Source organism: Ambystoma mexicanum, chromosome 10, assembly GCF_040938575.1.
Source record: "Ambystoma mexicanum isolate Mex_15411 chromosome 10, UKY_AmexF1_1, whole genome shotgun sequence".
NCBI classification, from domain to species: Eukaryota; Metazoa; Chordata; class Amphibia; order Caudata; family Ambystomatidae; genus Ambystoma; species Ambystoma mexicanum.
Window position 1 is genome coordinate 555,228,640 of NC_090932.1, and position 15,925 is coordinate 555,244,564.

The following is a 15,925-nucleotide window of genomic DNA, read 5'->3' on the forward strand; positions in this document are numbered from 1 at the left end:
GATAGAGTGGGGGTAGGATGGGTGGGGTTAGATAGAGTGGGGTTAAGTTGGGTGGATGAGGTAGAGAGAGTGCGGGTAGAGAGAGTGGAGATAGGGTGTCAGTAGAGAGTAGGTTGGGTGGGAGGGGGTAGAGCGAGTGGGGAGTAGAGAGTATGGGTAGGCTGGGTAGGGGTAGGGAGCACAGGGGAGGGTGGGTGGGGATTGGGTGGGTGAGGGTAGAATGTGTGGGAATTGGGTGGGCAGGGGTAGAGAGAGTGGGGGAAAGAGAGTGGAGCTATGGTGGGTGGGGATAGACAGAGTGTAGGTAGGGTTGGTGGGGTAGGGAGACTGGAGGTAGGGTGTGTGGGTGGCATATAGAGAGTGGATGTAGGGTGGGTGGGGTAGATATAATGGAGGTAGGGTGTGTTAGTTGGAGTATAGAGAGTGGAGGTAGGGTGGGTGGAGGTACAGACAGTGGGGTTATGGTGGGTTGGTGCTGATAGATAGAGTTAGGGTAGGATGGGTGGGGTTAGAGTGTGGGTAAAGGTAGGGGGAGGGGGTAGAGAGAGTGTGGGTATAGAGAGTGTGGGTAGAGAGAGTCGAGGTAGGGTGGGTGGTGTGGGTAGAGAGAGTGGATGTAGGGTGGGTGGGTGTTGGTAGAGAGAGTTGAAGTAGGGTGGGTGGGGTAAAGAGAGTTGAGGTAGTGTGGCTGGGTGAGGGTAGTGAGAGTGGAGTAGGGTGAGTCAGTGGGGTTCGAGAGAGTGTGGAAAGGGTGCGTGAGGGTAGAGAGAGTGGCGGTAGGGTTGGTGGGGGTAAAGAGAGAGGGAGTAGGGTGGGTGGGGGTTGAGAGAAACAGGGTCGGCTGGCTGGGTGGGTGGGGGTAGATAGAGTGGGGATAGGGTGGTTGAGTCATGTAGGGACGGTGGAGATTGGATGGGTGGGTAGGGAGAGTGGGGTGGGGTAGAGAGTGTGTGGATTGGGTGAGTGGGGAAAAGAGAGGGGTGGGATGGTGGTGCTGGGGTGGGTAGGAGTTGGTGGGGTTAGAGCGCATAGGGGTAGGGTGAGTGGTTAATGATAGTTGGGGGCAAAACACATTAAGAGCAAAGCAGCTGTGAAAGGACTTGTCCAAACTAGACCAAAAAAGCCCAAATAAGACCTAACCTTCATATGTAATGGAGGGGGGGGCTGGTTGGGTGGGTGGGGGTAGGGAGAGTGGGTCTGAGGTGGGAGTAGAAAGGCAGCCTCAGGAGGACAAAAACAGATCTGCTGTCAAAGTAGCCTATACATAGCCCAACAAAGCCCCGTATGAAATCACTGCACAGCTGGGAAATGGAAACCCCAGCACCAAATGGAAATGGAAATCTCAGCAACAAATAGCTTCTTACAATGCTGCTGATTGGAGTACATACTGCTAGGTGGGTAGAACAGAGGAGGAGTTGAGAAAAAGATTTAAGTGAGGTGGCAGTTTCATTGCATAGCATTTCCCGTTGCTAGGCCAACCAGATAGTCTCAGTTGAGAACCCCTATTCCATTTCTCTGTCTTCTGTAACAATGGTTTCGGAAATTTTGCCACAGAAATTCACCAAATTCAAGAAAGCAAAGGAAGTGGATGCTTTGTTAAATAAATAGTGGGTGGCCTGGCAGAACATGCATGATTTATCTCCAATCTACAAAATATAGGTCGGGTAAATGGTTAGAAGCAGGAGAGGGCGTGGGATAGGGAGGGTCATTGATTTCATAAATCACAATACAGTAGAAAAATGTACAGTAAATCAACAGTTTTGAAAACTCAAGTATTTGGCAGACATTTCTGCCATGTTACTCGCATAAAATCCAGTAGATGGCAGTGAAAGGCATCTGATTAACAATATTTATCAAACAATTCAAGACGGAAAGGCAATAGCAATTAAAGGGAGACATGTTGACAGTGACTGCAGTTAGAATTAAGGTCGGTGAAAAAAGCGTTCAAAATAGAAATCGTTATTTTAGATGCAAAGTTATGTCTTCAGTATTTAATTGAGAAGGTATTATTTGGTCGTTCTAAAGATATAGAACCCAGAGAGTCACTAAAAAGGATGGTCACATGACGTTTTGGTTCTCTGGTACTAATACAAACTATGCTTTACAAATCTGCAGTTAAATTAATGTTATGGTTACAAAGAAAAAACATACAACACTCAAATGTGCCAGTGATAGGTTCCTTTTTGAATTGTTTGCTAAATATTGTTAATCAGATGTCTTTGACTGCCACCTAGTGGTTGAAATGCGAATAACAGGCAAAGGAATCTGCTTATGTCATGTTTAATGTCATTAGCAAGGGACCAGTGATGGCTGTATTAAACATGACATAAGCAGATTCGTTTGCCTGTTATTTGCATTTCAACCACTAGGTGGCAGTCAAAGACATCTGATTAACAATATTTAGCAAACAATTCAAGAAGGAAACGCAAAGGCAATTAAAGGGAGATATGTTGACAGTGACTAGTTGGAATTAAGGTCGGTGAAAAAAGCTTTCAAAAGAGAAATCGTTATTTTAAATGCAAAGTTATGTCTGCAGTATTTAATTGAGAAGGTATTATTTGGTCGTTTTAAAGACGGTCACGTGACGTTTTGGTTCTCTGGTACTATAAAAAACTACGCTAAACACATATGCAGTTAAATGAATGTTATGGTTACAAAGCAAAAAAAATAAAACACTCAAATGTGCCAGTTATAGTTATCTATACAGCCATAACTGGTCCCTTGCTAATGACAATGCACATGACATAAGCAGATTCCTTTGCCTTTATAAAACCTTTCTACTCTGTCATCACCATTATTGGAATGACTGAAATGGATCTGCACTTGTGATTTGGGCTATGTTGAAACAAGTAGATTAGAGGCGTGCAAGTTATTTTCACATGTAGATCATTAAGGACACGGGGAAGGAATCTGGCACAGACGTGCTGTGAAATCTCCCAAAAGCATCCTGGCATGAAAGAATAAGACCCCTCAACGTTTTAGATGTATATTGATTATCATGGTAGATTGTATTGAATTTGGCACCTTTGCTTCTTCCCGCCATGAGTGTGATGAATGGAGGACGTATGGATGTGTGAAGGCACATAAGTGGAATGCAGGGAACACAAGCTATGAAGGGTGGCCTGTATGGTATGATATGATATGATAAGTCACTTAAAATGCACCGGTACAAAAGTGTTTCAAGGTATGACAAGTTGGGGGGGGGCAGGTGGAGGACAAGGCAAACGATCTTACTAGGCCTTGTGTCATTCAGATCGTGCAAATGTGCGAACGAGAAGTGTGAGGGAAGCGGGGAGTGGGGGAGTGGGGGAGCTGAAGTGCCAGGTGTGAGGGGAAGCGGGGGTTGGGGGAGCAGAAGTGCTAGGGAGAGGGACAGAAACAGGATAGCGATGCTCAGAGTAAGTGCAGCACAGGGGCAGCACGGCTCTAGTTACAGCCTCTAAGTGCGTGGAAGCCCGGTGGCAGTGCAGGGCTGACTGATCAAGAGAGAGCCTGGTACCCAGTGAGACTCTGAGGGTGGCTAAGCAACTAGTCAGTGCGTCAGACAGGTAGGTCAGGAGGGAGAGAAAGAAATCTTCAAACAAATAAGCAGATGCAAGTGATGTGGTATACACTTTTCAAATCTTGTTTCTGTGGCATTGCTGCAGAGCATCCTTCAGAGCAGCAAGGACCAGGTCCACATTGGCTTTGGTGGAGTTATAGCCCATCAGTCCTATTCGTAGTACCTGGAATAGTAAAAGAAATGAAAAGGGTCTTAGCCCAAATACACTTTAAATAGTTTATACACATTTAATAGTGTCATTTTGATTTTGGCAATGTCACATACCCGCTGTACAATTATCAAAGAAGACGTGTGGCTTACGTTATTGATAATAGCCCCTGCTTGCCTAGCACCTGCATCTTCCATGGTTCTTCTTTTAGTTCTTAAAGGCTCAGCACCTGAACGCATGCCTTATTTCTGAATCTAATACTCATTCAAAAGGCTACTCAAGCTCACCTGTTAGTTTGCTGGTACTATTGTTTCACACTCTCTGGCTGCCTCCTAAGATTATTTTCTGTGCTGCATTTTATATTAACACATGGAATTCATTCTTTTTTTTTTTTTTTTTTATTATTTGTATATAATCGCTACGGATTTTTACAAAGAAAAAGGAACAAATGGTTGGTGTTGTAGGAAATTTCAAGGACAATGTCTAATGTTCAGGTAAATAGATGTTTCTCCATGTCGATGAAGGATGAACGAGGGTTGATCAAGGTGGTCCGGTGGGAACGACGAAGTCTCACCAAACGACACCATGAAGACGCGTTCTAAGGTTTTGGCGATTTCGCCAGTTTAGACCCATATGTAAGCAGTAGGTGGGCGGGGATCGAGGTTCGAAGCTTCTTAAGGAGGTGGCATGTTGATGATGTGCTGCATGATGTTAACCGTAGCTAGAGCCCAGCCAGGTTTCTCGCCTGCGATCAGCTTGTTCCAACAGTTTCCCTCGTCTAACGATACAAAGTCAGAGATGATGCTCTTCAAGTAAATGGCACGGATGTCACGTGTCTTTGGACAGTTCAAAAGGAGGTGGCGAATTGTCTCTTTTTCTGTGGTCGATTTGCAATACCGGCATCGATTAGTTTCCGATAGCCCTCTGATTGCCAAGATTTCGTTTGTCGCCAGAAGATTCAAACGTATTTTCAAAAAATATAGGCGCGCTCGTCTGCTTGGAAAAAGTTTGAGGTAAGTTTGCAGTGAGTGCAACTTGTTGAAAAAGGAGGGAAGGTGACTGGTGAGCTTATATTTGTTAGCGGTTTCTATGGTTTGTATCCAGTCCCACTCTTTAATTTTTTTCGAGGTTTTGGCAGGGTTGGTTATCAGCTCTTCTTTGCTACTTTCAGCCAGGTGTAGCAGATTGTGCATGTTTGATTCCCATTTCTGGAGTGAGTTACATGATTTCGATTCGAGTTCCTGGTTTATCAGTTGATAGGCGTAAGGCGACCCAGGCGTTATGCATTTCCTGTATAATTGGACTCTGTTCAGTGCGACAGAGGTTCCCAGAGATAGAAGGCCTAATTCCCTCCTAATCAAGGCTATTGGAGTTGATTTAGGGAGACCAAGAATTTTCCTCCAGAACAGGGCTTCCAATTTTGGCCATAACTCGGACGGAAGATTAAGCATGGCGTCAGTTCCATAAGTGACCGAGGGAATCACCTTCTTTTTGTAGAAGTCTCTTACGGGGATTAAGGAGTAGCGACCGAATTTGAGGTCGATTGCCTTTCCCTGTGTAGATAACTTCTTGACTTTGTCAATGAGGATTTCTTGCATGGCTTTGTCCTTTAAGGATGAATCTAGCGTGGCTCCCAGGTATTTAAAGCTAGAGACCATTTCGATTCGAGTAGAGCCAAGATAGAGGTGGAATTTTTCTGTTTTCTTAGGTGTTTTTTGAAACTTCATCATTTTAGTTTTGGACTCGTTGATTTCTAAGTTGTTTTCCGTCATGTACCTTTGGAGGCTGTTTAATTGCCGTTGGAGACCTATAGGGGTGTGGTCTAATAGAATGAGGTCGTCGGCGTACAGCAGGCGGCTGATCTGGGTACCTCCTAGCTTTGGAGGGAACGAACGGATTTGTTTTCCAAAGTCTTGGAAGTCGCCTAGATAAGTCCAGAATAATGCAGGAGCAAGTGGGCAACCTTGCTTAACGCCTCTAGCTGTTTTTATCTCTCCCGAAAGTGACCCTTGTTGGTTTAACCTCACCCTCATTGATGTGCAGGAGTGTAAAGCCTTGATTGGGTTCAGAATCTCGGGTGGGCATTTCCAGGTCGTTAGTTTCTGCCATAGTCTAGCGCGATCCACTTTGTCAAAGGCTTGAGTAAGGTCCACGAACGTGATGTAAAGTGTGGGTTTACCTTCAAGGATCTGGTTTTTCAGTGTGTTTAGTATCAAGATATTGGCGTTCGTGCCCAGGTTCTTCTTAAAACCTGTTTGGAGGTTATCGTGACAGGGGGCGTTGTTAGCCCACTTAGTGAAGTGTTGTAAGAGAAGGGATCCAAATAGTTTGCCTATTGAGTCCAGGAGGGCTATAGGGCGGTAGTTGGCTGGGTCGGCCCTATTTCCTTTTTTGTAAATTGGAACTATGTTCGCTTTGGTCCATGATGGAGGTATGGATCTGGATGCTGCACAACGGGCAAAGATGATACTCAGAAGCTGGGACCACGCTTCAGGATGGGTTTTTAGGTCTAGGTTTGTTATCCCATCTGGGCCAGGAGCGCGGGAGGGTTTTAGCTTCTTTATTTGTATTTGGATTTCTTCCTGGTCAGTAATGTCTATCCATGGGGAGTTGGTTTCGATTGTTTTGCCCTGAACGGGGTCTGTTTCTTTGAATAGGGCTTCGAAGTGGGTCTCCCAAACTGAGGCAGCAATCCCGTTTAGTTGGTCGGGGAGAGTGCCTGGGGTCGCGGAATGAATGAGGGCCCAAAAGTCTCTTGCGTGGTTGCCGTTTATTGCCGTGAGGATGTTTTCAGCGTCTTGTTGGTATAGGTTGTGTCGATGTCCTCTCAGCCAGTTTTTGTAGGCTTTAACAGCTATAGGGACGGCTGATTGCGTTGCGGGGTCTTTGCTTTTTAGGGCGAGTCTTTTGATTCTCCTTAACTCTTTCTTTTTTCCTTGGATTAGTTTGTCAAAGGTATGAGATCGTTGAGGGGGGTTCTGACTGGTCTTGCCACGTGGAACTCTATATACTGTCAACAGCGGAGTATAGTCGTTCGTCGACTGCTGGTTTCGTAAGGTGAGATCTTTGTAGGCAGTAGTTAAGGAGGTTATTGCTTTTTTGGTCATTTTTAATCTTGTGCCTTGCGTTGTTAACTCGAGGCTGGTTGGCATCGAGATGTTGTTTGGAGCTACCGAGACCCAGGTGGTTTCTAAAAGGTTGTGGTCACTCTCCTCTGTTCTTTGGACATTGAATGATGTTATTAAATTTAGCAGCGGCCGAGAGACGAAGATATAGTCAATAGTGGATTTTGAGTTGGCTCTCTCCCAGGATGGGTATCTCTTTGGATCGTGGAAGGTATGGTCAAGGTTTGAGAAAGCTCTGGATTCCATTAACTTCTGCCATTTGGACGCCCTTAGATCGGTGGAAGGGCCTTTCGGTTTGCCAGCAGGGGGATTTTCCGGGTTGTGACACTTAATGTTGAGGTCACCACATATAAGTATGTGGTCCACTTGGTGTTTTAGGAGGATCCAATCAATATCTTGTTCCATTTTTTTGATGAATTTTGTAGTGTTTGTCGTGGCCCGGTTCCAATATACTGTAATGATGATCATCGGCTTTGGTTTAGTTGGGAGGGTCTCTACAGTCGGGGAACAGTTTAGCTTCATCATTAACGTGTTGTCAGACTCTTTTAGTTTTTCTATGTTCGTTAGACCTCGGCAAGTTCGAATCGCTACAAGTAGGCCGGCAGTTGGTCTGCCTGTTGAGCCTTTCTTGGCCGCGACTATATTGGTCACGTACCCGTCTATAGTCGGTGGTTGAAGGAGCCAAGTCTCTTGAAGGCAGATAATATCGTATTCGTGCCAGTCTACGGAGCTCTGGGAGAATAAATGGTGAGAACCTCTTGTGTTCCATGACCACAACTTTATACGATCGCTCGTCAGGCTGTGCGTGTCTTTGGTGATATCTCGGTAGAACTTGGGTTTTGATGGCTATTTTATCCGCCGGGGTTTCAAGGCCTTAGGAAGCCATGACCACACTGTCTCGAGGGTGGAGGCTGGAGTGGGTTTGGCCACGTTAGAGTAGAGCTCATTTTGTACCGTCTTTTGGATTTTCGTTGGATCGACCGTTTGTCGTTGTTTAGACTTGTCTCTTTGAGGAGCGTGGAGGAGCTGCATATTTGAAGGATGGTCGCCTAACGTGGTCGAGTGGGCAATTTGTTTTATGGATGGCGTCAAGTGCACTTTATAGGTGGTCAGATTGGCTGGTTCTTCCCGTGAACGGTTATCTCGGACATTTTTTGTCAAATGATGTTGGTATTGACTAGGTTGCTTTGATTCAATTTCTCTCTTAGAGGAGTTTGCAATAAGCGTTGGTTCCTCGTTTATAAGTGTTTTTATTTTCCTTGTCGATTCGCTTAGGCTGTAGCCCAGTGTTAGCAGGTCTTCAGCCGCTGATCTTAGTAGTTTGTTCGTAGACGAAGAGGAGATGTACAGATGGGAAATCGCCTTGTGGTGAATGTGGCTTGGATCTACTATTCGGATGTCCGCAGATTTGACTGCGCGTAGTTTTGGGATGTAGCTGAAGAGGTCGATGACTCCTCTTCTATTCAGGGTTACTCTGTCTCGGTTTTCTTGGATTTGTGCTAGCTTAAGGATCCATCTAATTTGAGGTCTTTTTTGTGAAGGATCTCTGATTGTTCTGTTGTTTGTAGGAAGTCTATTTATGGATCTTTGCGGGTGGTTAGATAGTCGACCGGGATCAAGGGTAGAGCCTTTAGTGTCTTCGTGATGTTCTTTCGAATTGCTCGGACAGTTTGCACTTTTTCTAGCTTCTCTCTGTTGATGAGGGGATCTTTTCTTAGAGTTGTGGTTAGGGTAAGGAGAAGAATGCTTTTTCGTGTCTTCCTGTCTCCTGATGGCTGACTTTCTACGGTTCGCCAGGGTGAGAAATGGCGAATCGGAGTCAGAATCTACTGGGTTAAACCTCGTATGTTTGTGAGTAGATGACGTAGCTGGATCTGGTATGTAGATTTCATTCATTGAGTTGAGTGTCGACCTCTCTGTTAAGTGCTGTGTTAAGTTCATCAGGTCTTCTTGATCTAAAGGTGCCTGGGCCCCTCTTGGCGAGGGGTTGATAGGGTCACTTTCTTCGCGTGTCAGCCTTTGCTTTGCTTCAGGTTTGGGTGTTGGGGGTGGTTGAGTCTTCGGAAGTTTTAATGATGGTGAGAGTTTACCTCTGGTCGGGGCCTGAAATAGAAATACTGGTTTGAAAGTTGGGGCTGTCGTAGGTCGTGTAGTGCTCTTTGGAGGGTCTTTTGTAGGTTTTTCTGACCTGGTTAGTGGGTTGGACGTGATTGTTAGGTCGATTAATGCTGTTGTTTGGGTTGCTGTAGATTTTTGCAGGGTGTGATTTGGCCGCGAGGCCACTACTGTTGTGTTGTCCTTTCCTATGACTGTGGGTGATGTCGGTGGCTGAGATCTGGAGGCAACCTCCTGCTTTTGTTTCAGGTCTAGGGCGGTTATGTACCCTTCAAGGAAAGTCAGTTTGGTTGACATTGCCGCCTGTATTGAGATTTGGTCTTTCAAGGTGTCTCCAATTGTCTCGTAAAGTTTGGTAAAGGTGATTGTCAGAGCCGACATCAGGGTACACATGTCGTGTTTTTTAGGGGGGGGATCTTTTAAAGCTGTGGAACTTTGAGAAGAGGAACGATTTCGTGGAGGGAATAGTAGGCGGGTGGGGGTAGAATCTGTATTTATCGATCTGATAGGATGGTCAAGCGAGAGTCTTCTTTGAGTGTTGTAGTTGTTGAGGTTTGAGTAGAAAGAGTCTATGGTTCTCTCAAGTGGAGGATTTGGTTTAGGCGGTTGGGGAGTCATCTTGCTCCGAAGGCTGTCAATTGGTGATTTATTTGTTCTGTTGTGGGGGTCCCGTGCCTCAGGAAGGGACGTTTTCGCTGGTTCGTTCTTGTTGGTTAACTCCACGACTAAAGGGATGTGATTGTCTGTAGAAATAAGGTCCTGAGGTAGGGTTTGGGAAGCCATTGGACTTCCACCGGTGAGGACTACGCTATGACAAGCCGTAGAGTAGTTTGGGGATGTCTCGTGAAGCTCTCTTTCCGGTTCCGTAGAGTCTGGGAGGCAGATTCACTCTCGTTGCTGGACAGTATTTCACTATCTACCCGCTCTGGGACCGGGGCGTCCGTGGTAATGGCAGTGTTATTTGTGCGCCCAGGCGCTTTAACAGGCACTATGTCAGCTGCGTTGTTGGGAACTAGGCCCGTGGACTGTGGAGCAGTTGTTGGTGCAACGGTTGCAGCTGAGAGTATGTCTGCGCCTGGCCCCCTTTCCTTGGTTTGGGGTTGCGTGGGGCAGTCAGTTCCTTTAGGGTTGGACAGCAAAGAGGGTTGATGTTGCCGGCACAGTCTACGCTGTTTAGTAGGAGGGGTGCATTCGCTGGCCGCTTCTAGGATTTCCTCGTCGGTCAAATCTTGGCGTATTCCTTGGAGGACCTTTGGGTGTTTGAGAAAAAAGTCCGATAAAAGGCTCAATGGTTGTTGATGTTTCTTTGTTGTCTTTGTAGAGGTTTTTGTTAGAGCCAGTCTGCTTTTCTTATTTGTTTCACCACGGATAGTATTTGTAGCTTGCTTCGTCAATGGGGTTGATGTTTTCTTTTTCTGTTTTTGGACTGTGTTTTTTTTTGTAGTTGGAAAGGCACTAGCAAGTCGTGACCTTTTTTTCAGGTTTAGCGTTGTACCTTTGCCGTCTGGGATGGTGAGTAATGGAAATTTCCATACGGCAATGAGTAGAGGCTGTGAGTTAGCCTCTTGTATTGAGGCTTGCTTTGCACTTTTGTGAATCTGGGCTGTTACCGTTAGTACGGTGGGGGGAGGCGCTTGGAGCTGTGTTCCCTCCTGGGAAGCCATGTTGCGCGCAGCTTCGTGTAGCTGTGGTTCTGGAGGCGCGGTTTGAGGGCCCCTAATCATTGAGACCATCGCGACCGAGGCCCCACTCCCCTTCTGGACGGGGGTGGCCACTGTGGGCGTCTCGGCCTCGGCACCCGTACCGACGCGAGCGCCCATCAGTCCGTCCAGAGGTCTCGACGCCGTCTCCCCTCTGGGTGACGGTGGAGCTCCGGTCTCGACTGAAGGAGGCTGCGGGCGGGCAGGTGTCGCTGGTGGTTCCGAGCTTTGGCTTGAAGGCGGGTGGACGTCGTCGAGGAGCGAAACCTCAGTCATCGCCTCAGAGGGCGGAGGAATGGCCCCGGGCGAGGGCGAGGGACGACTGGAAGGTCGAACTGGTGTTTTCTTTTCTCGAGTAAGTGGAGTTTGTATTTTAAGTAGTGCAGAGGTTGTAGTCGCTGCACCTTTTAGGGAACGTTGGAGCGTGTTCTCAGAAGTGGAAGAAGTGCTGGACTGGTTCTGGACGGCGGAAAAGTCTGTGAAAACTGGTGCAGTGCTTCTTATGGTGGCCGTTGAGCTTCTCAAACAGCGGCCCAAGTCGACCTCTTGATTGACTGGTGTGGTTGGTGGAGTGGCGGTCCTTGCAGGCTCAGCCGGCTTGCCTGGCATGATTGCAGGACTGCCACTCACCGCCACTCCGCGTCCGCTCCGCGGAGATAATGAGTTTATGTAGTAAGTGGCTGGAAACACACCTCTCAGTAGGAATTAGCACTGTAGAAAGACTGAAGTGATGATAGCAAGCTGCAGGACTGCCACTCACCGCCATTCTTGACCTCTACTCAGCCAATCGGAATGTTCGGAATTCATTCAATAACTACTGGCGTTGACTGCATTCTAGACATTCTGATTGTAAGCATTTTTCTGCATTCAAGAAACAGCAATGCAATTTCGCAGTGAGATTTCTTTTCACTCTAACCTAATTTAGCACAATAACGTGAAAGCTGCATCATGGAGCAATGTTTCCACTTTAGTAAAGAAACACTGTTTACTTTGAAACTGCACCTAAAGAAAGCTCATGCTAATACCATTCCAGTTAAGACAAGTGTACAATTAAACTGCTTACTTTATGAAGAGAACCTACTTATTTGAATACCCCAAAATGGAACCATGTTTAATTTACTAGCATGTTTTGTTTACTTAACTCATTATTAAAGTAACATGTTTTACACCACCTCAACTAAAAACCTTTATTGCTACTATTACTCTGTGCGAATAGCCTTACAGAACTCGGGAGGGGTCATTATCGCTTGGGATAATTACCATTTGCTAACTTAGGCTATATACGTTTACTGTCTGGAGAGCTCAAGGCATTGACAAACTACATGCACAATTTCGTTATCGATGCATGGGTTCAAGCTTTCATGCCATTTTACAAATAATATTTGTATTCGATTTTTTCAAAGCAGTTTGAGGTTTGAACACAAACTGCATTGAAAACAAATTTAATACAAATATTATTTGTGAAATGTCTTGAAAGCCTGGACACATGCATCGATAATTAAGTTGTGCATGTACTTTCTCCATGTTTTGAATAATATGGTGCAAAAGGGAAGAGCCGGCTGCCACTTTGGTTTCTTTCGATACTTTCTCCCCAACTCGGTGAAACCGCCCCCTCCCCGGCCACAAAAAAATGGGGAAGATCCATTATGCATTATTGTGAAAGCTCAAGGCCCATTGTGGTGGCAAGAATCATTTTCAGGTAATTCCATATAAAAAATCCCTTTAGCTGATTCCATGTCTCGTCTTCCAAGCTGGTGCAGAAGATTTTGATACAAATTCAGCAAGGTTTTCCCTATGAAAATATCAAACTACATTTTAGTTAGTGCTTTGGAAGTTAGTTAACTGAAATCTAAGGGCGTGTCCTTTGTCACATTGCACTGGCTGTATGCTATGAGTCTGCCGAGGCTGGTTACATTTATTTAAACTGTGCATTCTGTTATGGAATCCCATTCCCTCTTCAAAGATGGGGAAGAAGCTTAAAACTGTGCATTCTGTTATGGAATCCCATTCTCTCTTCAAAGATGGGGAAGAAGCTTGCTAAGTGCGTTGTGGTAAATCGGCTGGCTAAATGTACCAGAGAGCATGCACCCAATGCGTCCACTGATCCCCTTTTTACTGTTAAGCAGGCACCCTGATATGTCTTGGGTTTGTAATCCCAGCGGATACTGAGGCCTCATGTCGGTGGGGCTGTAGAGGCATGTACACGGAATGAGAGGAGTCTATTGTCCTTGGACAAATGTTTCATAACTTGAGGTGTAAGTTAGTTTTGTAAATGTTAATTATGCATTTCCAATTAGCAGCCCAGTTCCAATGGTTTGAAAGCTAGTAACACTTTGCTGTATTTGGTTAGCAGGTTTATCTTAGTGCATTTCCGCTCACTTGTTAGTGTGCCGGTTTTGTTGAAATTCGATTAAATGAAAGCCCTGTTTCAGGGATTTCCCCAAACGATGTATTCACAGTTTTTAAGCTCGTATCGTTTCTTATGATGGTTCATATTGTCTGCTGAGATTACATGCCCAAATATTTTTTGTTGGAAACATATCAGCGGTGTATTATGGTATCGATTTCAGACTCCATGGGACACCACCTCCTCCCACAGTCCTTCTCGCTCCCCTTCATCAGTTCCATTATTTGTACCTTTCCTGCAGAGGGTCCTAAACCACCTGCGATCTCTATGTTGTAGTTCTTCATTAGAAAGTTTGCAATGTCCTTCCATTCATATCCCAGAGGTACTTCTACTGTGGTAACTGTGGGAAGTCTCACGGCCTAGAACACAGAGAAAACATAAACATAAAGTGCACATTCAATGTCAGAAGATTTCTAGATACAAAGATTCAGTCTAAAATATGTCATAAAGCATCTCTGATGCCAACTGTATCACAATTCTAACTGATAACGCAAATGCGCCCATATTCCTTTGTACTGTTAAATATCTCTACACTATTTGCAGATGCATTACAAATTAAATGTGGTTCACGATACAACATAAAAAACATAAACACGACAAATACACACGCATTTCACATACACAGGTAAGACAGAACACCTTTCATTTGTGATGCACCCCAAATATTGTGTATAAAGTATGGTTCACGATTCCTGGAAGAAAAAATCTGCATTTACAGACCAAAAAAGAACCCTAGGTGTTAGAAATGACATACGTTTTCAACCCAAATAATATTTGTAAACGAAATATGGTGAATCCGACTCTTCAAACTTCTCATTGAAACTATGGAACACAATCCCAAAGGGAATATGCACAATAGAGCAACACCTGACCTTTAGGAAAGCAGTAAAAACATAGCCCATTGATTTGCTGACCTAACTCACCAAACCATGGCCCATGGTCAAAGAGAAGCATGCAGCTTTAATGCAAAGAAGTGCAGCATGAAGTAGCAAGTCTTGATCTGGGGTTCACATGATCCAGGCGGATCAGCCTACCAGTGAAATAGAGATCTAACATTGTTAACCACTTAACTGCGGGCCTCAATGTTCTCAACAAACAACCTGTGCAACAATGGTTCAACCCAATACCCTGGTACGAGGATCATCCCATCTCCCACACTAACCATATTAAAACTCTGCACACTCCTGCAAACACACGAGAGCCGATGCGCAGGGACCATGGAGGAATGGATATGATAGAGGGATTATCCCATTGACACCAAGCAGACGGTGCATAAGGACACAGGATTGATGGGAACCAATTATGCCCAGATTTGAAAAAGGCACTCAGCCGAAACACGTATAATCAGAAGGGCACATGTACAGGACAAATACATGGTGAAACTACAAAATAAAGTCTGATGCTTGTCTTTAATGAGTATAAGCACAAAGATCTGATCTATCTGTATTTGGTTTTTCACTGATTTACTCTAAAAAGACGTGACAATTACCAACACAAACAATGCGCACCTTAGTCGCCGGGCACGTCGGGTACAAGAAAAAGTCAATCAAAAGCCCACTCCTGCAAACATATCACACTCTGACCAACTGCACCACCCACTCACTGCTAGCACAGCATCACACACCCACATTGACACAAAATCACAAACTTCCATATTTCTGCCAATAACATACAATCGCAGCATGGTCAATGCACCTCTACTCCATGCACACACAAGGACTCTCATACCTAGGTGTGTTTCTCTCTGGTATTTAAAATTGCATTGTGAAAGTATTTAAAATTGCATTGTGAAAGTATTTAAAAAATTGCATTGTGAAACCTAGGCCTTTTCCCCCTATACAGGACTCTCAGACCTAGGTGTGTTTCTCTCCAATATTTAAAATTGCATTGTGAATGTATTAAAAAATTGCATTGTGAAAACTAGGCCTTTTCACCCTCTACAGGACACTCAGACCTACGTGTGTTTTTCTCCGGTATTTAAAATTGCATTGTGAAAGTATTTAAAATTGCATTGTGAAATCTAGGCCTTTTTCCCCCTATACAGGAATCTCAGACTTAGGTGTGTTTATCCTTCCCATACTGCAAAACGACATTGCAAAAGTAGTGCCATTCTGGGGGTTGACTTCTTATCAAAGCATTCATCTAGCAAACTTTCTACCATTGTCTGAGCGCCTATCGTCTTGTCCAATTGTCTACTATTGTCTTGTCTCTCTATGTCTCGTCTGCTTGCGCCCCTCCCTGCATCCTTCCTAGTGCTCTCCCTTCCCTGCCCCCCCTTCCTCTTCTCTCCTCCCCCAGCCTACTCTATGGTGCTCTCTGTCTCATATTTTCCAACTGCTTCTCTATCGACTATCCTGCTCTCCTACTAATTCTGGTAGGAAGAAGTTTAAAAAGGACATCCTGGTCTCCAACCCAGGGAGCCCTATCGCTGACACCTATACCAGTGCCTCCTCTAGGCAAACCCTCCCGACATCCTCTTTGTCGTTCCCTCGCCAGACCTATGGACTCTTCATATGGTCTCTGTGCTTTCTCCTCTCTCTTCTTCTCCCATTAATGGTGGCACCCGGTGGGAGGCCCTCCTGGCCTCCTTCGACTCCTCTAAGATCATCAGTAATGTCTACCTGAATGGCACCGTCTTGGTCCAAGGCCCTCAGGCCAATTTTCTCCTCTTTGATAGACGCTTCCCATGCCACATCAACTTCCTTCCTTCTCCTGCTGTCCCCTAACTCCCCTCCAGGGCTTCCTTGCCTTCTCCTGCTGTCTCCTCCTTGGCTACCTTGCCCTCTCTTCCTTCCTCTTCTGCCCCCCCCCTCGGGCTTTTTCTACACCTCCGCAGGGCGTACCTCTGATTTGTACCCCTCCCGAGAA

At 45.4% G+C, this 15,925-nt stretch overlaps 1 protein-coding gene across 1 annotated transcript in view; it reads right to left on the reverse strand.

The window, feature by feature from the left end:
• Positions 1-2,350: 2,350 nt before the first annotated feature.
• Positions 2,351-15,925, reverse strand: part of AGXT (alanine--glyoxylate aminotransferase) — a 1,153,507-nt gene continuing 1,139,932 nt past the window's right edge. Inside the window, exons 10-11 of the mRNA XM_069618136.1 lie at positions 13,288-13,416; positions 2,351-3,725 (exon numbers count right to left, since the gene is read on the reverse strand). Of these exons, the coding sequence (XP_069474237.1) occupies positions 3,618-3,725; positions 13,288-13,416 (237 nt within the window). The 3' untranslated portion in view covers positions 2,351-3,617. The remainder of the gene's footprint in view (positions 3,726-13,287; positions 13,417-15,925) is intronic.